This window comes from Zophobas morio, unplaced genomic scaffold (genome assembly GCF_036711695.1).
Source record: "Zophobas morio isolate AGI-343-1 ecotype UQ-CSIRO unplaced genomic scaffold, CSIRO_AGI_Zmor_V1 ptg000021l, whole genome shotgun sequence".
Taxonomy (NCBI): domain Eukaryota; kingdom Metazoa; phylum Arthropoda; class Insecta; order Coleoptera; family Tenebrionidae; genus Zophobas; species Zophobas morio.
In genome coordinates this window covers 4,910,401-4,933,475 of record NW_026972126.1, presented here as the reverse complement: position 1 = coordinate 4,933,475, position 23,075 = coordinate 4,910,401, and the positions used below count along the sequence as shown (strand labels likewise).

The following is a 23,075-nucleotide window of genomic DNA, read 5'->3' as shown; positions in this document are numbered from 1 at the left end:
AGGAAGGTAAAAGATTTTAAATAGTCCTAAATTAAATCAGAACTTAAGTTTCATAAATAACAACTACCTACGAATTAATTGGTGTAACATTAGCAAAATTTGAAAAACAAAAAATACCCCTAAGCAGTGACTATGTATTTGTGGGCACTAGGGCCTGTCTAATTTGCAGACCACAGTTTATCTTGCAGACTAGGGGTTAAAAATACTCTAATCAAGTCAAAATTTAATATTCGCTAGTTTCTCAATACGAGGATTATCGATACAAAATTTCAGCCTATTCGAAGAAACCCTCAAAAATCACCCCCAAAACAACCTTGCTGAGGGGGGCTAAAAATGCTTCAATCAAGTCAAAACTCGATATTTCCTTATTTCTCAATACGAAGATTGTTGATACAAAATTTCAACCCATTCGGAGAAATCGTTGAAAACTACCCCCAAAACAACCTTGCAGACTGCGGCTTAAAAATACTCCAATTAAGTCAAAATTTTATTTTCGCTAGTCTCTCAATACGGGGATTATCGATACAAAATTTCAGCCTATTTGAAGAAACCCTCAAAAACTACCTCCAAAACAACCTTGTAGACTGGGCCTTAACAATATTATAACCAAATCGAAACTTAGTGTTTAGTTTTTACCTATACGAGAAGTGATAATACAAAAAAAACAGCCTTTTTTAAGCTGCTCTTAACAAGTACCCCAAAGCAATCTTTCATAATGGAGCTTAAAAATATTCCAATTGAGTCGAAAGTTACCACTTGCTGAGTTCTTTACACAAAAAATTATCATGTTAAATTTTAGTCACCTTGAAGCAACTTATAAAAATGATTGATAGTTCACATTCATTTAAAGTACAAGTAGCAGAAAAACTTTAGACACATGTAAAGAGACAGTACATATTTCTAAAGTAGGTGCGCACCATACAGGTAGAATGAGAGGAAGGAAGATAGTTTGAAAAAATGCCTGGTACCGCGCTTTCTACTAATGTCATAAGTGGTTCTTCCAGGTCCTCCGAGAAACTGGTTGTTCCAGTGGCGTGCTCGAAAGCGTTTGCGGGATACTAGACATAAAACAAAAATAATTTCATACTTGAATTTTTAATTGGTTAAGTTTCGTTGCTACGGTCGTCGTGTTATCTCCACCTTCGCGCAAAGCGAGCCAATTCCTACAACAACTGCGGCATCACCTAATGATCTTAATATGCATTGTTAATTATGAAAAGTATTGTTTTGTTACCTTTTATAACTTTATTTTAATGCATATACACTGACCGGCAAAAAAACCGGCCACCCTGAAAATTTTCGCAAAACCAAACTTTAAAAACTATTAATTTAACTAGTGATCGTTATTTCATTAAAGTACAAGTAGCAGAAAAACTTTAGACACATGTAAAGAGACAGTACATATTTCTAAAGTAGGTGCGCACCATACAGGTAGAATGAGAGGAAGGAAGATACACTATTGACACATGATGTATAAATTAGCAAAAAAAGAAGACAAATAAACACAGAATTAAATTTAATTTAACAAAATAACAGAAACAGAGCGACAATTTGAGAGACAGCAAAAGAGCTAAATGTTCAAAACATACAGCATCGCAGTTAGAGAGAATTCTCAGATGTTGGCGGCTATTGAGAATTCATAATTTTTTGGACAATCGTGTGGTTGTGCTAGGCGATGAAAATAACTATTACGTTTGCCTATTCAGAGAAGGAACGATGCATTTTATACAAACAATATAGAAGAAACTACAAATAAAATTAAGTCGAAGACAAAGTTTGAAGATAAAATTTTGGTTTGATGGGCTATATTTTCGGCTGGCGGTTGAGCACCATTCATTGGCCGTATTAGAAGTGACGCGGTCAATACATAACAATATATGGGAACACCATAATAACGACGATGTAATATTTTGGCCAGATTTAGCAAGATGCCATTATATTACAATGTCCAGGGATTGGTTAGAAAGAAATAATATAAATTTTGATACCTAAGATAATCCCCCCATAGTGCCCCCAGTGCGAACAATCGAAAACAAAATTTGGGCAATACTAAGTAGAAAGGTTCACAACAACTGCTGGTAAGCCAATTTAGAAGAACAAATTACCAGAAAGTTAGAGAAATGGACGTGGACACCATCCAAAGGCTGTAAGACCTACATATGAAGACAATTTTACGTCGTATTGAATATAACGGATCTTTATCTGTTTTCCCATTAATAATATAATTAATTAAGAAATTAGCACTTTTCTGGGTTCTTTTTGAAATTCAAATAAAATTAAGTTTGAGCTTCCTATTATTAATTTAAACTTTCTCTCAAAACGCTTTTTTTTACGTTAGGTTTCTCAGAAATTAAAAATGTCTCTAATTTTCTTTAAAATATCTTTAAGATTTTGTTCCCTATGAATTTTAAATTTTCTCTTCTGGACACCACTTTGTATTTTTTGACTGATGATGAAAGTTTAATTATACCTCAAAGAACTCAAAACCAGCATAATAATATGTACTGCATGAACCAAGTTAACAGCAAAAATGACGTGTAAAAACACACCCTAAAATGAGAGACTGGACGAAAAAATGTCGAACTTATGCATTCTTACATAGTAGCAGCTGATTATTGTCTAACAGTCATAAACATGAACTCAAATTATCGCAATTCACGTATCTATAACAAATACTCCTATATTCGTAATTTATATATTTTTTAAATTTAAATATTAATAAATTAATTAATAATTAACAATAAAATAATAAAAAAATAAATTGAAAAAAACTAAATTAAATTTAAATAATAACATAATTTTTTGAAATGATTCGTTAGGGACCCTGAGCTTTTAGGGCGATCGCCGGGTAGCCGGGCGAGCCAGTCCGACGCTGTTTTAATCCCTAGTCTGTTTCTTTTAAAGATTTCTCCGAATGTGTTGAAATTTTGTGTCAACAATCCTGGTTTTGATAAATAAGCAAATGTCGAGTTTTTACTTGACGGGAGTATTTTTAACCGAATAGGCGGAAATTTTGCATCAATAATCCCCGTATTGAAAAACTAGCGAATGTCAAATTTTGACTTGATTCGAGTATTTTTAGGCTCTAGTCTGCAAGTTTGTTGTGGAGGTAGTTTTTAACGGTTTCTCCGAACGGATTGAAATTTTGGATCAACAATCTTGGTATTGAGAAATAAGCAAATATCGAGTTTTAACTTGATTCAAGCATTTTTAACCCCCAGTCTGCAAGATTGTTTTGGGGGTGATTTTTGAGGGTTTCTCCGAATGGGGTGAAATTTTGATGAATAATCCTCGTATTGAGAAACTAGCGAATGTCAAATTTTGATGTAGTTAGAGTATTTTTAAGCCCTAGTCTGCAAGGTTGTTTTAGGGGTAGTTTTTAACGCTTTGTCCGAACGGGTTGAAATTTTTTATCAACAATCTTCGTATTGAGAAATAAGCAAATGTCGAGTTTTAACGTGATTGGAGCATTTTTAACCCCTAGTCTGCAAGATAAACTGTGGTCTGCAAATTAGAAACGCCTGTGAGCACTATCTTCTTTTGAAAATTTGTCGATAATGTCTTTCTTGAAAATCTGCCAGCAATATCTTTGTAAACAGCATTATTTTGTGTTTTCCCCGCCTCCCTTTCCTAGTAATAAACTTAATAGGATTAACAAATTCTCCTTATACCTGTATAGTAGCTGTCACAATAAGTTGAACGCCTCAAGCGCTCAATAAACCCCCACCACAGCTTATAGACGCCATAAATTTGGGCCGAATGCCACGTACTATTCAGTTAGTACGCAGTCAGTTAGAGTGATAAAGATTACAACCATCCTAATCACTTCAATGAGTGGCAGCACGACCGCGTTTATGATACGTACTAAAAACCGGGTTTTGAGATTCTGTTTTTCAAATTTCAGTCAGTGGGGGCAATAACGTCTTTCTTTTCTCATCATTTTCTTCCGAAGTTTCGCAGTGTTAAATTGTTAAAACCATGTCGTATACGCGTTGCAATTATTTCGGTTGCAATATTTTGAAGAAACGAAGCAATTTTCGTTTTTTTTTCATTTCCCATAAAAGATGCGAGAGATGTGAACAGTGGATTATCAACTCTGGAAACTTAAAATTGTTAGGTAAGTGTACACTACAACTGTTTTGAATAAGAAAATATATGCAACAAACTAACTGTATATTTTTTATATTTAGATGTTCCACCCGAACAACTAAAACAGATGTGTATATACGAAGCTCATTTTGCTAAACATTCATTTTATAATCAAGCTCAGCATCGGTTATTGTCATCTGCTGTTCCTCTTCATTTTCAAAATTAAAATACTACAAATAACGCTACAACAGAAGGGACTTCAATGCAAACAGGGGTGCGTATAAATTAAAGACAGTTAAGTTTATTAAATCAACTATTTAAAATTTACTTTTACAGGAAACAAGTTCTGATCTTCCTTCAGCGAATGCAGTGTCGCTGGCTGTATTACACTTTGATACGTCCTTAGTAACAAGAACTTATGAACGGACGACTAAAAAGGTAAAAAGGAAATTAACATTTTCTGAAAGTAACGACGAATCATTGACTCCAACAAAAAAAAATAAGCCAAATTTTCATGAATTTAATTTAGAGTCACCGCTTGCAAAACCCTTATTGCAAATAACTCAACAAAACAGACTTTACGAAAAAAAATCTATTAAAAAACAAAAAAAATAAACAAGAAAAAGCTAAGAATAGAAGATTACAAAATCAAAATTTGATTAGCGGAGGCAAGTTCTGGCTGATAAAGGACCTTTTTTAAAAACATTTTTAAATATGCAGCTCTTTCATAAAAAGAAAACAGTATGGAGTCTACACGAAAAACGTATGCTGTTTCGTTATATTACAAGTCCCCCTCATGTTATAACTTTATGCGACATAGTTTAAATTTTGTTTTACCTGGTATAACAACAATCAGAAAATGGTTACGCGTCATTTATCTAGAAGCAGGTTTTTGCGGGAGTTATTTCAAGAAATTCAAATTCAAATTTGAACATTTCAGCGAGCAGGAACGAGAATGTGTTTTACTTGTTGATGAAATGCGAATAAAAAAAGAGCAAGTTATAACAAGCACTTAGCTAGATATATTTAAAGGTTTCCAAGATTTTGGGCAGTTAGGTAGATCAGGTTTAATGGGAAATGAGGCTTTAGTTTTTATGTTACGAGGCCTGTACAGCAGCTGGAAGGTACCGTTTTGTTTTTTCATTTCTTGTGGGCCTACAAAAGGTGACCTATTAAAAAAATTAATAACAGCGTCAATTAGTTTAACAGTAAAAGTAGTGGCATCAGATCAAGGAACTAATAACAGAGGAGCTTATAGTCAACTAGAAGTATCTGCTGAGTCACCATATTTTTATTTTGACAGTAGAAAAATACTCGTATATGTTATGTATGATGTTCCCCACCTAATTAAATCTATCCGCAACTCTTTACTGAAGAGAGATATAATTGTAAATGGAGAAGCAGTTTCTTGGAAAAATATTACACAAGTTTACCACATTGATGAAAGCAGTCAAATATCTCGCAGTTTGTTAAAAATTACTAATAGCCACATAAATCCTGATAATTTTGAAAAAATGAAAGTTCGGTATGCTGTCCAAATTTTTAGTAAGAGTGTTGCAAATGCTATGGACACTGCTATTTCAACACGTCAGTTAACGTCTAATACTGCCAAAAACGCAGCTAATTTTATTCGACGAATTAATGATGTTCTTGACTGTTTAAATTCGCGTCGTTGTTTTGATGGAAATCCAATGCGCTGGGGTCTATCTGAAAAAAGTATTCACGTCATAGGCACAATTCAAAAAGCTGTTCCGTGGATACAATCTTCGAAAGTAGGTAAAAATACCCCGTACTGCTTCCAAGGACTAATTCAAAGTATTAATGTCGTGTTATCTCTATGGATGGACACGAAAGATAAATATCCTATTTTGGTAACCTCTAAATTAAATCAAGATCCTCTTGAAAACCTATGCTCACAAGTTCTGCAACGTCGAGGCTATGATTTAAAACCTTCCGCACAACATTTTCGTTTAGGTCTACAAAATACTATGTCATCTTCTTTGATTAAAGGAAACGAAAACACTACTAACTGTGAAAATGACGAAGACAAAGAGATTGATTTTTTTAATAATGAAGGTGGCGAATTTGCTTCATATTGTGTTAATTTAAACACAGATAATGCTCAGGCTGTATCACCCACATCACATCATTCTATTCACTTTTATTAGGTGAAAATTCACCTTTCACTTGTATATTTTGCAAGGTACTTAGCTCACTGTTGTTTAAAAAAATTTAAATGTGAAACATGTGTAAATAATTTATTAAAGGGCGATGAAGAAATGAACGATAAAAATGAAATATTAATTTTAAATAAACAACATAAGAATATAAAGAACCCTATAAAATACTTAAAAAGAGCTAAAAAGGAGTTCGTCGCAATATTTAACAAATTTATTCAGATTCACAATGAATGTTTTAAAATGCATTATTATGAAAAGCAACTACGTCACCGGATTTGTAAAGCCATTGAAAAAATTGGATATACGACAATGCTAACTGCGTTCAGCGTTCAACACAAAAAATATATTATAGAGTATTTAATTATTACTAAATTAAATAGACCGACGTTTTTATCATCGTCTCAAGAAAAAACTGTATCTGCAAAGAGTAAATTAAAAACATTGAAAGATTAAAATAGTAACATTATATTTGTGGCTAAAAAAATATATGAGTAAATTTTATAAATTATTTTCGAAACTACAAAACTAATTTTTTTCAAATTTTTACCAAATTTCTATAGGTATAGTAACATAGTATAGTAATCGAATTCATCGAACGAATGGCCATTTTTGTTTTCTCAACATTTCATGACCCCAAGAGTACGAAAAAAGTAGTCTCCCATTTCCGTCTGTCTGTTTGGCGTCTGTATCAATTTTTATTAATATTATTAGATAACTAACTTTCGAAATAACTGTACCGATTGTTGTCAAATTTTGTACATGTTAGGAATATTATGTAGACGATAAAACGCTAACCAAAATTTGGCTAATCATTCCCACCAAGAATTTGATGACGTCATTTTGTTTTAATATGTTACAATAATATACGCCTATACCTGTGGTGCACGATTCCACTTTGAATTTTTCCTTAAACGTCCAAATTTTCTCAAAAACATTTGCAAAGTATAATATCTGTATTTAATAAGAATTATAATAACAACTTTCAGAACACTTTGTTCGATTGTGGGTTATTTGTTGGAGTTGTACTTCAAGCGCGAAGGGAGTTCTGTCGAAATAAAATTCGACCATTTTTTTTATTTTATACGTATGACCCCTATGTAATAATTTTATGGAAAATCTGAATACATTGTACTGTTTTTCTCCTTTTATACCAGTAAAGAATAGATGTCATTCGTAAGCACACTCTTAATTGTTGTGAAAATTGGAAGTTATTTTTTTTATTTATGTTCGATAGTGTTTAGTTTAGTATAGTATATTTTGTAGCATCTGTTAAACGTATACATACCTGTATTGTTCTTAAACTGTAAACAGTTATTTTTATTTTTTTTAGCGAAATGTTTTTCCCATGTATAATATACTTTATGATTTAAATATGTATGTATGTAGTTCCTGCTAAAAATTATACTTTTTAAACAAATACTGACGTATTAAAATGTATCCCAAAATTTTCCCACAGCAGGTTTAGCTAATCCCATTTCTTACTGTTCCAATGAAAACGTGAGAAATAAAATTGTTGAATAAAGTAGTCCAAAACCTACTACTGTAAGATAAATTTTTTTATTATTGATTTTTATTATTACTCAGACCAACCCACCGTTTATTCTGGGGTGGGCTATTTTGCTTTAACGTAATCGCACTGTCCAGACTACTGTTGACGTTGTTTACAAGAAAAAAGGAGGGAGAGCCACTATCCAAGTTCTTATTGGCAGCAGGTTTAAAATAAAAACACCTGTACAATTTTTGAAATACCTAATGCGAGTGATACTGAAAAAACTTATAACTCCAGGTAAAAACACCTTTTTTGATTATTATTATATCACTTTTGTTTTTCTGAAAATTTATTAGTATCACAGTTCAACAACAGAAAGTAAAGTTCTCAAAATGGTTCTTAAAACACAAGCCGATTTAAAAAACATTTAAAATACTCGAGTCACTTTTTCATGTTTGAACTCTGATTATTTTTTTTTTTATTGTAACTTTCAACAATAACCACAGCAGTATTGTTATACCTTCATTTTGATTACCAATTTGAATGTTTCTTACAGTTTTCGTCTGCCTGTGTGTATCAACCGCGTCCGTCTATTCTACCTTACTACAGATAATCTGTACTACCACACCCATTATTTTGAAACTACATATAGAAATAATGGAGAGGATAGAACACTAACCAAAATTTGTTTTTCATTCATTTATCACTAACGTCACAGAATTACATCACATTATCAAAAAACACAATTTAGTTAATGATGATAGATGATCGCGACATCTTTAGTTACTTGTAACCGTTTTAGTTATATTACATATTAGGTAAATTTTTTGAAGTCGGTTGTGTTGTACAGTAGATATTTTTTATTGTAAATTAAATCTTCTATATAATATAAATAATAATTGACAATTCTCGGCAGCAATTTTGCTAAATATGTCCGCCGATCAACTCAATTTCCACAAATAACAATTTTTATAAAAGTAAATTATAGATTTAAACAATAAGTAAATGATGTGAACCGATTTAAAAACTAACCGATGCCATCAATGGAAAAGCCCTGTTTTAATTGTAGAAATAGAATCTTTTAATGTCTGATAAAAATGTTTTCTCATTTTGCGACTATCGCTTTTCACATGTAGAATTAAGTGCACTGAAACACAAGGATTTAAACATTAAACTTTTTAAGTGAATTTTTGTTTATAAAAGTATGTTGTAATAATGGCTGTTTATAACCTTCATTACATGATTGTATACTGTGGTTGTACATTGGTATATATATCTACAAGTATTTTGAAATAATGTATATTTGACGCATTTTGAACAAATGCAAAAAAACACAGTTTTAGTTACTTGTAACTTATTAAACAGCTACTTATTACATACAATAAAGGTAAATATTATTCCATACTTTTAAACAGATATTAATAACGTCGCGTATACGGGGCGTTACTGTTTCCACCATGATTTCCACGGCGATTTCTTGATTGTTTTTGTTGAAGTCGTCTTTCTAAGTTATTAATTTTATGGTCAATGGTATTCAGACCTTGGTACTTTGGTGATTTAAAACTTCCTCCATAATTTTCAGTTTGTAATCTTATATTATCTCTAACTTGTTTTAAATCAATCAATGATTTAAACAGCGTTTCTTGTTCATTGTCGTTATCACTCATTTGCCTCATATCCCTTGAAGATGAAGCAAAGTTTCCCATTTGCATTATTTCATGAGTTTGTCTGTCAAAATTATTTCTATTCGAACCTGCATGATTTCTAGATGAATTAGTTTGAAATGTAAAAGACGAAGGAACACTGGTGGGGCTCAAGAAAACTTCATTTACATCATCACTTTCATTTGTATCTGTGTATCTGTTATTAGGTGGCTGAAATCTACTCCTTTTTTTACTCGATGTGGTCATATTAAAAGAATCCCTGCTATTATCAAAGAATGAGCCTCGACTATTCTGTTTGTCCATCCACGGTTTTTCATTTATGTTTTTATTTTGATACAGACTAGTTTGGTTTGGATGTCTCACATTTTTGTTCTGTGGAGACTGTTTTTGCTTATTTTGATTAAATGCAAATTTTTCATTCACTTTTTTCTTGATTGGTTTATACTGGAAATTATTTTTTGCTCCACCATTAACATGTTCAATACGTCTGTGCTTAATTTGTACTTCATTCTGATAACTCAGTTGTTTTCGTTTTTGCTGGAAATTTCCTTGCATTGGTGACTCGTTCATAGGTACCAAAAAAGATCCCTTCTTATTTCTGATTTTTTTGGGTCGTATGTTGTGCTTAATTTTTGCTTCATTTATTAAAAACTTCAATTTTTCAATATCGCCTTTTATATGAGGAGACTTTGTACAAGCAGTAATCTGATTATCTTCAGTAGGAAGTTGTTTTACAAGACTGAATATACCTGATTTTGGAAGAATCATCTCACACTTTAGATTCTTCTTTCGTGCAAGAGTAGCTCTCCAGTCAAATATTTTTTTTAGAAGTTCAACTTCACATTTGTGGTGATTTTTCAGTTCATCCTCTAATGACTTGTAAGATGCTGAGTTCATATCTGAAAACACAATTTTGCACATATTTCTAAACTCATCCAATTTTGTTTTATATAAATCAGCATCTTTAAGAATTAGTCTGTTTTTATAATCATGGTAAATATAAATAAAATAATGTGGTCCAGCTCTATAGTAAGTCTTGTAGGCTTCGGGCAATGGGCGCCTATGATGATCTGGATTTTTCAGCTGACCTCTTTCAAAATTATATTCACTTTTCAATATAGAATTCAGCGTCCAAGCCTCAGCCTCAGCTCCCATTAAAGCAGATCTAACTTGATGAATATCAAAAATGTTAATCACATACAAATGCAGGTTTTGTTGCAGGTAAGTCAATACAAATTTTGCACGAACCAGGATCTTTAAAATTTTTGGATTAATAAAGATTTCCGTCAACAGCAACAGATCATGATGCAATTTTAAGGCATCTATACAATAGTCGGCATCACGTGTCGATATTAAAATTAAGCAAATAGTACCTGCAAAATCTTTTGTAGCTCTCACTATGTCTAAACCAATTTCTTTAACATTTCTTAACGATTGTAATAGTTTGACTAATCCTGTTCTAGTCGAAATCATATAAAACGGAGTTTCCTCTAGTGTTTTTACACTTCCCACTGTTGTTAGATTTAATTGATCCTTTTCATACTCAAAAGTTTCAATGATGTAGAGATATGGGTGAGTGTCATTACTTTCAGGTTTTTCAGATTCTTCTTCTGGTTTTTCAAGTTCCTCTTCCTCTACATATTGTGACACATCGGAACCGCGTAAATTGCCAGTTTCGTCCAGATTCCCGCTAACTTCAGCTTGTTTTACAATCTCGTCACTGAATTCAGGTGTTGGTTCGTCATCAACTGTGTCAGATTGTTCAATGCAAGGTTCTTCTTCATCACCCTCACACTCGTCATCGTTCACACTATTTTCTGCACCGTTATCTTCAGTTTGTAATGTTTGCTGTTCATCACCACCTTCCTCACACATGTCAACATCACATTCTTCGTTCATTTCCTCTTTTTGTATAGTTTCTAAATTTACGTGCTGAATTTCTTCTGCAGGATCTTCATTTTCCTCTTTAACAACGACTTCTGACACATCAGCATTTTTAACAGAGGTCTCTCGATTGGATAATTCCTCTAGTACTTCATTTACTTCGTCTAAAACTGTAAAGGCGTCCTCGACATCGACTCCTCCAGTCAGTTCTAAAAACCATACAAACAAGCGATAAATATTTTTTCAGCATGATTTTAAAACTAACCTGACATTTTCGTTATCAAATGATTCGTTCTGGTTTTCACTCAGTTTCTTCAATTGATATACTCAAGTAATGTGAAAATTCCTAAAATTTTCGGTTAATTACTGAAGATTTTAGGTATTTATCTTCTTAAATCTGAGTTTATTTATTTATTGACTGATTATTTGACAGCGTCTTACTTTTTGTTCAGAAAAAATACACATTGGTACCAATTTTAGTAAAACCAAATTTCCCTAACAAGTAATTCGGGTTAATCAGGACGTATCACACATTTGAAGCACGCAGGTATCACACCACAGAACATTAAGCACACATCCGAACCAACTAAAATTCAACTTCGTTAAAAATCCGCCTATTGGAGTCAGTTATATATGAAAATGGTGAGAGTTTGGTGAATAACATTTTATGTTTTACAGTTTCACGATTCCTATGTTTTGTTATAAATAAAATGTTATATTAAGATTTACGCAAGAATGTTGAATGTTTCGATTGATTTGATATTGTGCATTTTCAAAATAGGGATCTACATTAGGCTGCAAAATTGGCATGAGCCTGGGAACGGCACTAGCGGTAACACGAAACTATTTCAAAATTATTTTTTGAGAACCACACATTTCTTCAGTTATTTCAGAAGCAAGTAAACATAAATTCAAAAAATGCGGTTAAAGAAGTACAAATTTATTCTGTAATTATTAGTATTAAACGCTTTAAAATGTGTGCAATTAATTGAGGACTACTGTCACATATAAAACAATACACAAACACTGTGCTAAATATAATGCTTTATTTAATATTATTAATACATTTTAAATAACATAATGAAAAAAATACTTGAATTTTTCTAACGAGAATCGAAAAAACCTAAACAATAAGTTAACATATTTTTTAATATATGCTGATTCACCATTATGCTAACGTTATTAACACAGGTCTACGAAAAATAAAAATAACCTAAGAAGTCAGTTCTCCACGATAGGGGGAAAAGTTGTCGAATATATTTTACTATACATTTTTAACTTCATTGTTAAATTTAGTGTCGAATTCCTTAATAACAAACTGAATCTTTTTCACTGCAGCTTCCACGTCTTCTTTAGTGATTTTCCAGTATGCAACAAATCGCACAAATCCCTGATCTCTCGAACTTGCTTTGACACTCACTTTAATTTCATCTGTCTCTAACACTGACGCTAATCGATGTTGCACTTCTTTGGCAGTGATCCGAGACACATCTAGGTACATCATCAGAATATTGCTCTGAACTGTGGGAAGGTCCACCCGGAAAGTTTTTGATTTCATCTCATCTATCCCTAGAAAAAAATTGATCAAAATCAATTAAAATTAGACACAATATTGAGAAAACAAATAATTATAACTATGTAGAGTTTGTTCGAAAAGTTTTGCGCTCATCCCGTAACCTGTAGTGAACATTAATTTACAAAAGTATTAACATTCCCCAGTAGCAGGCAATATTTTTCTAATATTTATACAAGATTGATATAATATTAAATGTTGACTAGATATTACAAATATTTATATAATATTCATTTTATATTCATAAATTTATATATGAATTTCAACATACAGGGTGTCCCAGAATTCGCGCCATTCCCGTGAATGACATGTTCCCTGTCCCGAACTGTGCCGTAATTCGCAAAAAGAATTGTCCAGGCTTTAACCGTGTGAGAACTGGAAGGCGATTAAGTTGACCAATAGAGAGGCTGCTTTTATATCCGAACGTTTCTATGTTCAAAGTTACCTATGCCAAGAACAAAAAATCGGGTAATACTAAAGTTGAATGAATTTTTTCCGAATCCCCCTCCGTCAACAAAAGGAAACAGAAGTGTGGTTATAAATTTAATCATTTTGACAATTGTTTGTCATAAACTGTCACGAAGTTCATCACTGACCTGAAGAGATGCTTCTGCGCCAAAGATGACTGATTAATATACACAGAGACGTCAAGGTTTACTTTAAGGCAAGTAGCATGGGACAGAAGTTATTTCTGCTGCCATTCTAGTTAAATTGTGTTTAACTGGGCTGTACATGTCATAAGAGAAGCTGTTTCATTTCATCGTAGGCAAGTAATACATTTGTTACTATTCTACATAGTGTAGATACCGAAGAGCAGGTATTAGAAGTCATTTTCTTAGAGCCCCGTGAATAATGTGTTGTTCTTTTTAACGAAAATTAGTACATTTTCAGAATTCACTATGCATCATATGCCTGATATTAAGTTTATCGTTATTTCTAAAAAAGAGTACCACATGTCCATTCAAAGAACGTTATTAAGTGTACTAAAACATAAATATCGCTTTTGATTAATCGGTGCTTATGATTTTCAATAAACAGTATCAATTTTTACTGAACAGATTTGTTGCTGATACCTAATCTAAGCAACGAAAAAAGAGACGAGATTCCACTTCTCTGGTGTATTAAGATCATAGGTATGTGCTGTGGTGTCAATCATGTGGGGGAGATACTGAAAACTGAGACTTATTCAAGAATAATATTGATGTTGCACATGATGATTCAAAACAGTTTCTTTAAAGTTGTGAGTACTTTCTAGAGATTGAAAAGATACGAATAAAAATTATAACAAAAATCGTTTAGTTGCAATTTTTGTTAAGAACAATACAAACTATAAACAAATCAGTACCAATACCACTAAGTTATTGATGTCTTATTCATACTAGTATAAAGAATATTTGGAAATGATGTTAATTTATGGAGAATGTAAGGCGATCAGGTAACACAAACGGCCCCACTTAAAAAAACAGGAACGGAGTTTAGTGATAATTTTATCAGATGCATTAAAATTTTTACCACAGTAGTACCATTGATATATTCCAGCCCATAGATTAATAGTAAATCGCTCCTGATATGCTCTCACCCTAGTGAGATGTGGATTTGCGTGTGCCCAGAAATGCCAATTGTGTGCATTAAACATTCCTTCTCGGGAAAATGAACATTCGTCGGTGAAAAGAATGCGCAGTGTAAAATCAGGGTTTAGTTCATTTTGTCGCAGTAACCATTGAGCAAAATGTACTCGTCGCGGGTAGTCGGTTGGTCGCAGATGCTGCACTCTCGTGTAATGGTAAGGATGCAGTCTTCTCTCTTGAAGAATACGATGAGTGGTCGATCTTGAGCATCCACTCATTTGCGCTACGTAGAGGACACTTCTCCTAGGATCCGCTTCCATGTTTTCTAACACTTGCTCTTCAGCACCTACACGTACATTCCGTAGAGCCCCAGCACGGCCTTTCCGACTAGGTTGAAAAGATCCATCTTCTCTTGCTCGATGTAACAATCGGTGAAACACATGTTGGTCTAGGTGCCGACGATTATTCACGGGGCTCTAAGAAAATGACTTCTAATACCTGCTCTTCGGTAGCTACTCTATGTAGAATAGTAATAAATGTATTATTTGCCTACGATGAAATGAAACAGATTCTCTTATGACATGTATAGTCCAGTTAAACACAATTTAACTAGAATGGCAGCAGAAATAACTTCTGTCCCATGCTACTTGCCTTAAAGTAAACCTTGATGTCTCTGTGTACATTAATCAGTCATCTTTGGCGCAGAAGCGTCTCTTCAGGTCAGTGATAAACTTCGTGACAGTTTATGACAAACAATTGTCAAAATGATTAAATTTATAACCACATTTCTGTTTCCTTTTGTTGACGGAGGGGGATTCGGAAAAAAATTCATTCAACTTTAGTATTACCCGATTTTTTGTTCTTGGCATAGGTAACTTTGAACATAGAAACGTTCGGAGATAAAAGCAGCCTCTCTATTGGTCAACTTAATCGCCTTCCAGTTCTCACACGGTTAAATCCTGGACAATTCTTTTTGCGAATTACGGCACAGTTCGGGACAGGGAACATGTCATTCACGGGAATGGCGCGAATTCTGGGACACCCTGTATATTACATATTTATGAAATGTCTTTTTATCAAGATACCGAACAACAAAAATGAAAAAAAAAGTACCATGTTGGGACAACTTATAGGTAATTTATTTCATAAGGTTTTTATTGGAGCAATATTAAAAATTAATTTGAAAAAATACCAGCTATTGTGAAATTGACACTATTCGAAATCTCGCTTTGCACACTATTAAAAAGTAATATTTTTTTTATTTTTGCAAACAAAAAATAACAATTTTATTCATCATTTTTATAAAACTTACTTAAATTTGCGTTTCACCTACAGATGCGCTTGCTCTGCTTGAACGCGTTTGCGCAATGTGCAACATATACATATTTTCTGTTATTGTTGGTGGTTCAAAAAGTATTTTGTGTAAGTTCATGGTGTTTGTCCTTTTGTGAATTGTGATTATCGGTAGTGCGGTAAATTCAGAATAGTGTAGTAAATACCGTCTTGTCAAGAAAACAGTACTAAACCTACATAACCTCACTTCTACATGCAATGCAGAAAATGCAATTTCTCAACACGTAAGTATATTTAAAAGGTTTAATATTTCTGAATATAAGCATATTATGAATGTAGAGACAAAATGAAGAATGTCCAGGCGCAACCAAAAAAAAAAGAAGAAATCAAGTTAGAAATTTGCGGGAGATACGCAGAAATTGGATGAATTGGTAAGCATTTATTATTATTATTATTAACTCCTAGTATTTATAAGCTAGTTTCAGACTGATAATAATGTTTATTTGCCAGGAAGAGAAGACGTAAAAAAACATGTATGCAATTTTGAAGAAATTATTAATAATCAACCAAATTGCTTTCAAGTTTTCAGGGCAAGGAAAAAAATAAGCGCTCTTTTAGTGAATTCACAATTAACAAGGCTACAATATGTAAAGTTATGTGACTTCTTAAAAATTACGAACTTTGTAAGTTAATTTAATTGTAGGTACCACACGGAAACGTCACAAAAACGCCTACTGAAATTTAAAAAATGGTAGGACCTCATTAAGCGCAGACAAAAGCAAGAATGAATTCTCATCGAAAAAAACATGAGGTATGATTTTTTTTATTTTAATTAATTATATCTCTTTTCAATGAATTGGTTATAGAGCAAATAATTATTACATAAAGATTTCTGCATAACGATTGAAATGTAGCAGAACACTGTTAATTCCATTGACAATGTATTTTTATTTCATTGTAAGTTGGCAGTGTATTTTTATGTTTAAAAAATTTATATTGTGTTTCACATCACGTGATTTTTTAAATTTATGCTCTGGTTGCCCATGAAGCTTATGTCAGCAGTTTCAGTTTCACTGCTGACATAAGTGTCATGGGTAACTACAGCAGAAATTAAAAAAAAATCACCTGGACAAATTTTCAACGAATTGGTTCTAGGACAAATAATTTTTAAATGTATAAATATTACCGCAACGTTTCAAATACACTGTTATTTCCAGTGACAATGTATTTTTGTGTTTAATAAATTTTATATTGTAGTCCATACAAGTTTTTTTTATATCCATACCCCCTTTCATATGAAGAACATTTATTAAATGTTCTGAACTAAATAAGTATTAAACATTGAAAATAAATATATATTCAATATTTAAAACCAATATTGATTTTCTAAAAAAAAAATCTGTCGTTACCCATATTATTTAAATGTCAGAACTTCAATATTTATTACATATAAAATGTTACTGGGGTTATTCCATAAGTGATAATAAAAGTTCACTACGGTATAGAACGGCAAAAGGGACGCAATCTCTATCATCAAAACAGCAAGACTGTTGTCAACGTGAGGCAACAGAAGTTTATAGTATTATGAGCCATGATGAATAATAATGCAAAAAATAAAATTTGGGTGGATTTAATTTTTTTGGGACAATTTGACGGTTCCACTGTGTGATAAATACTTTATTTTATGTAATGATCAATCAAATAGAGTTATTCAGCATTTTAGAAAGACATAAAAAATTGAACCATATCACTATCTGAAAAGTACTGTTGTTGCTAGAGGTTGATTATGTCAAAAAAAATTCAAAACCATGATGATGTAACGTCATTGTTACGTTGTATACTTATCAGTGAGTTGCTAAATTTAGTTTTTTTAATCACATATCGATATTTTTAGTCATAATCGATATACTGTTTCCAACTAATTTTTTGTCAAAAGCGGTTGTAATCTGTGTACCAAATTATGATTTAATTTATATTTTGTAAAAAAAGGAGAACTATGAAGAATATTTTCTTTAGTACGATATTTGTAACAAACACCGGGTTGTATAGAAAATATTTTTCTGATTTCAGAAGGCACTACTGTAATTGCTACATATAACAGTAAAAGCTTATACCAATTCATTATTAAACGGTATTATCCCAAGCATTTTCCATTCTGGAAACAGCCACGAGTGGGCATAGCACATTTATGAACTTATTTGTGAAGATTAGATTTGCGATGTATTAATAATTTAAATTTAAAGTACATATTGCTACGAAATAAACCCACACGCCGCCCCGGTATGGGTTTCCTCGAGGGCTTTCTAGTATGTATGGCGATGATGGGTGACTCATCACCGGTGACGGCGGCCGAGCGGCGTTCGACTAAAGAAGCGCCTCCAGAACGAGCGCGAAGCGATGACGACGAACTATCCAAACAGGAACGCATGGATTAAAATAGGGACCACTGTCGGGATCAGTCAGTTTTAGTCCAGTCAACGAAAAAAAATTAGAGTCTAAGTAGAATCGGAATTATAATCACTGTGTAGTTAGTCGCATAAATTTGTATTATTGAAGAATAAATTATCGAGTTTTACCCACGCCGATTTTAAATACCCGTAAATCGCAACAGTATTTTACTATGTTATGATCAACACATTGTTTTTTTACAAAATATTTTCAGTTGTCTTTATTATTTACTAACAGAATTCAAATTTTGTTAAATATTTATATTTACGTGTAAGATCATTACAGAGATTGTTTTATCCAAATTGAGGTACACGATGCGACTCATATCACACAAGCAAAACATCAACACAAATACGAATCACATTTATTTACATATAAGACCTTAATTAAAGCTATCTTTTGAGCTATTCTCAAGCTCAGTTAATAATCTACAAAAGCACAGCAAACTAAAACATACATTATAAATAACACACAATAACCACACCTCTACGTTTTTACCAGATTAATAAAACAAAACAGAGTAAGCCTGTGTAGTTAAATAAATTAGGCTAAGTTTGCTAATTCTACTGTTAGTCTACAGACACAAAAGCTTTAGGTTATTATATAGTCGTCGATTTTAACTGATCTTCAAATTCCTTGATAACGAAAGTGATTCTGTCAATAGTGTCGCGAATGTCTTCATCCGTTATTTGCCAATAGGTAACAAAGCGAATGCAGTCTGGTCGAATGGATGAAGCCCTCACACTAACTTTCACTATATCTGTCTTAAACACTTTAGCAAAACGATAAATCACTTCTTTAACAGCCACTTTGCTGCGATCAATATACATCATCAAAATATTAGTATGTACTGATGGTAAATCTACTTTGAAGATGTCGGATTTCAAATTGTCTACAGCTGTAAAAATAATGATTCGTTTATACCACGCATACTTACACTTTTTTTTCAAATAAAGTTATTTCAAATTTTTCTCAGGACATAAATACACAATTTGGACACAACAACATAGATAATTACCTTTTGCGATTTGCATGATGTGGTCATGATCCACTTGGAGACGATCGATCATCTTGTCCAAAGCCACTAAACCAGCGGCAGCAATAACTCCAGCTTGTCTCCAGCCGCCTCCAAGCACTTTTCTCATTCTCCTGGATCTAAAAATTCCACGATTATCTCTGTTTTAGTCATAATTTTTAAAAATTTACTTGTCAATAAAAGCTTTGCTGCCTGCAAGCACAGAACCGATGGGGGCACCCAGGCCTTTACTCAAACAAAAACAAACAGTATCGACATCTCTGACCACTCTTTCAACAGGTACTTTAAGATATACTGCGGCGTTCATCACACGAGCTCCATCCATGTGGACCGGAAGGTTGTACTCTTTTGTAAGATTTCTCACTTTTTCGATCCAATCTAATGGTAATACCTAGAATCATGTCAAGAATCATTCAGATGATGCGGATTTTAAGTGTTAAGTTTACTTTTCCTCCACACATATTGTGAGTGTTTTCTAAAATGACTAGCGAAGTGTAAGGTTCATGACAATCGGGATTTTTGCGAATACTGTCCCGTAGTTCGTCCAAATTGAAAGTTCCATCGTCGTTGTTTTTTAATAGGGACGTCTGCACGCCAGCTATTTGGGCCGGGCCACCTAAAATTCAGTTTTTTGTTTTAATTCATTTAGAAAAGAAAATGTCACTTTGAATGGCATTTTTTAATTACCGGTCCTTGCATTTATCAAAAAAGAAGATTATAAATATTGTTAATGTCAGTAATAAATGAGAAAAATTACTCAAGTAAACAACTTTAACATAACATAAATTTTGAACGTAAACAATAAAAATTTACGACGTTAAAAATTTCATTAGTTTAGAACACGTAAGAATTTTGACAAAACAATATTGTACTGCGCGACCATGATTTGCCAATTTGCAGCAACATTATCTATTTTATTATGTCAATAATTTCTAATTAGAGCATCATAAAATTTTATTGGACTCTTTGTAAAAGTAGCAGAAAAATTATTATATAGGCACTTTAACATCCTAAAGCGGTAAAAACTTTCTGCTTCTGAAATCAAGCAAAAGCATTTATTGCATCTTTTTATGTTGTATTTTCCTGTTTAGGTACAAAAACAATTTTATTTTTACCATAAATACAATTACGGAAATTTTACTTGAAGTACGTACTTTCCCGTTCCCGTAAAACGTACAAAAATGGTATTTCCAGGCAAGTAAAAGTTGAATAAAAAAGTGGAATTTCTGTCTTGCAAATCAAGAAATTAAAACGAAGAGTGACATTATAGTAAAGAGTAAAGTAATGCGTAAAAATGTAGAACGCAGATATAATTAAATGTTTCGATTCACATTCCAGCATACTCGTGTACATTTCTTTATTGTGTAACTGAGTAAAGCTGATTAAAATAGGTGTGTAATATTATTCTCCATAACATAACTGTGGAGTCACTAATGATACGGTTGGGAAACTGGAACAAATGCATGAATACATACCTTGTTCGAATCTGAATGTGTGACCGTTATCTCCTGAAATGATCTCACTTCCCCTATGACTGCAGTGCACCATTACTTGAAAAAAAAAAATTATATAAAATCACTGTAATTTTATTACTATTTTAAAAAGTAGGTTTCGGTACAATAAACTCTAATAATTGTTATTAAATTATTTCATTATCTTTGAACTGTAAAAATTATATGCAAAATAAAATTCAAAATAAACAAACATCTGATGAAAGAAATTTTATCCCCATTGATAAAGATGATGTACATGTTTGTAATTATTGCTTAATTTATCATGAGCGAAATCGTTACGTCAAAAATCATTACTTTGCAAAATTTTTTTAAAGTTAAGCACCTACTTAACGAATGATTAAGTGGTCAACACAGGTGTCAAGTGATTTGATCCTTAAGAGTATATTTGATCTGATAACATATTATTTATAACAAATGGTAAACAATAGATAGAAACTGTTAGAAGCATGATAAAAATATATACTTCAAAATTCGGCATTTCATATTTTAATATCTTTTTTTTTATTTTATCAAAAAATATTTATATTTTTATTGTAGTGTGAGGAAATTCCGTAATCACTGTTATTTATTTCCATTAGGTGTTTATTATTTTATTATCTTAAATGACATTTAACATCTGTGTTGCAAAATGAATCGAATAATAATCAAAAGAAATAATAAAAAAAAAGTTGTATCTACCCAAGTGATAAGAAAACTAGTTTTACAATTACTAATAACTTCCAGTCTTTTCAAAAGAATCAAATGTACAGGGTACTTAAGTACAAACAAGTTTTATATAATTGTTTTTATATTTTCAAAAAATTAAATTTTCTAAATATGTATTTTGAAAAAAGTAAATTTTCAATTCTGTTATTGTTACGTTGTATTTTAAAATCATCATCTGTATCAAGGTAAATCTAAATATGAACATAAAAGTTAGGAGTAAAATATATCTTTTTGAAGAAGTTTGAATGTTGCCTATGTTTATAAATTCAAAAATAAAAAAAGCGTTATACATACTGGCTATCAAATTGGCCATAGTTCCACTGCACACAAACAGAGCATCTTCTTTTCCCAAAAGTTCAGCGGATCGTCTTTCCAGCTCGGCCACAGTAGGATCTTCCCCAAAGACATCATCCCCCACTACAGCATTTGCCATCGCCTCCCTCATTTCGGGGGTGGGTTTGCTGATGGTGTCGCTTCGCAAGTCCACAACGTGGACAGCGGAAGAGTTGATTTCACCGTTTATTTTTTCGTACATCTTTCAAGTTGGAAATTAATAAATGAAACAAACCGCGCTTTGCCTTTATATAAAACGAAGTCCCACCACAACGTTTGCACAATAATCTTCACACGAAGGTCATTAAAACGCAAGTTTGTTGTGTGTTTGATAAACCCCTAGTTACGAGAGAATTACCTCTGCTGTCGCTAATGGGATAATATGGTTCATTTATTTGAGAGCACTTTAGTTGATAAAACTTAAAGATTAACTATGCCTTCCCACCAACAGTTATTTATATTACATCATTTTGTTTTCGCGTTTTAAATCAGGCATATTAGGCACGCGGCCAAAATTTGAATTTTTAGCGCTCTTTATTAAATTCAAGGTCATTTTTTTAAATAGTTTTATATTAATTTATCTACGTAGTGCAAATAGTTTCAATTCTGATGCAATAATGTTACACAGACTTTTACAAATTTGGCGCAAAGATTAGATTTTTTTCTGCTACCTAATTTATGATGGTTTGATACATAAATTAGGTTATGTTCATGAACTGGGCATGGGACTGCCACAAAATTTTAGGGTAACACTTACTTTTATTATTCTTGCCTTTGTGGCAACTTCTTTTCTGTGCACAACACTTAAAAATTACTATTTAACAACGTAGCTTATCACTATTTTCAAAGTCAAATTAATGGTTTTATAAGTGGTTTAACTTGTTAATAATAACACCATAAATTCTAAAAGGACTTAAGCTGTTACGCATGCGTAAAATTACTACAATAAGTAATTATTTGCATTTGTAACATCACTTTGACCCAAAGCCTATAGTACTAGCTGCTTCCTGTTTTTAACATAACTATAATACTAGATTCAACAACACGAAAAAATCCTCAATAGTTATTTAGTCATGGAATATCGAATATACGCTTTCATAAATCAAATCAAGTGTTCTTACATCACTGCCATGTATTTTTCCAGACAATAAACTTTTACTTCCGCTTTGCATTCACTTTCAATATAATTGATTTATGTGGATGCTGATGCAGCACTGATTTACTGTCAAACAACAACAAAATTCAAAGTACCCGCGATTCTGCAAACTGTAATACCAACGTTACCACCCCTAGTAACGA

General features: G+C 32.3%; 2 protein-coding genes and 1 long non-coding RNA gene across 7 annotated transcripts; 1 reads left to right on the top strand and 2 right to left on the bottom strand.

The window, feature by feature from the left end:
• Positions 1-9,041: 9,041 nt before the first annotated feature.
• On the bottom strand, positions 9,042-11,747 carry LOC135132421 (uncharacterized). Its single transcript, XM_064060507.1, has 2 exons — positions 11,572-11,747; positions 9,042-11,515 (listed from the first exon to the last, which is right to left on the bottom strand). Exons 1-2 carry the CDS (start codon positions 11,576-11,578, stop codon positions 9,177-9,179), a joined length of 2,346 nt encoding a protein of 781 aa, XP_063916577.1. The 5' UTR covers positions 11,579-11,747; the 3' UTR covers positions 9,042-9,176.
• A 653-nt stretch (positions 11,748-12,400) lies between these two features.
• LOC135131892 (uncharacterized) lies at positions 12,401-22,994 on the bottom strand. 3 transcript variants are annotated; one of them, XM_064059745.1, is made up of 7 exons: positions 22,898-22,994; positions 21,738-21,978; positions 20,700-20,774; positions 19,671-19,840; positions 19,395-19,615; positions 19,207-19,343; positions 12,401-12,875 (listed from the first exon to the last, which is right to left on the bottom strand). In XM_064059745.1, the coding sequence occupies exons 1-7, from the start codon at positions 22,946-22,948 to the stop codon at positions 12,571-12,573; spliced, it is 1,200 nt and encodes a 399-aa protein (XP_063915815.1). In that variant the 5' UTR covers positions 22,949-22,994; the 3' UTR covers positions 12,401-12,570. The 3 variants fall into 3 exon arrangements, with proteins under 3 accessions (XP_063915815.1, XP_063915817.1, XP_063915816.1); XM_064059747.1 differs by lacking the exon at positions 22,898-22,994 and adding an exon at positions 22,534-22,679 and having other exon boundaries at positions 12,402-12,875; XM_064059746.1 differs by lacking the exon at positions 12,401-12,875 and adding an exon at positions 18,537-19,086 and having other exon boundaries at positions 22,898-22,988.
• On the top strand, positions 15,853-16,994 carry LOC135131894 (uncharacterized). Of its 3 annotated transcripts, XR_010280937.1 has the most exons (5): positions 15,853-16,028; positions 16,082-16,171; positions 16,220-16,387; positions 16,444-16,551; positions 16,607-16,994. It is a non-coding gene; the product is annotated as an uncharacterized LOC135131894 (long non-coding RNA). The 3 variants fall into 3 exon arrangements; XR_010280936.1 differs by having other exon boundaries at positions 15,853-16,024; positions 16,220-16,551; XR_010280935.1 differs by having other exon boundaries at positions 16,220-16,551.
• Positions 22,995-23,075: the final 81 nt, after the last annotated feature.

What these genes read in the sequence shown, in the direction of transcription:
- LOC135131892 (XM_064059745.1), bottom strand. Translation starts at nt 22,948, where the DNA reads ATGCAAAGCGGAAGTAAAAGTTTATTGTCTGGAAAAATACATGGCAGT. An exon ending in GAAAAATACATGGCAGTGAT is followed by an intron (nt 21,979 to 22,897) that starts GTAAGAACACTT and finishes CCAACTTGAAAG; the next exon opens with ATGTACGAAAAAATAAACGG. An exon ending in AGCAAAGCTTTTATTGACAA is followed by an intron (nt 19,344 to 19,394) that starts GTAAATTTTTAA and finishes TGGAATTTTTAG; the next exon opens with ATCCAGGAGAATGAGAAAAG.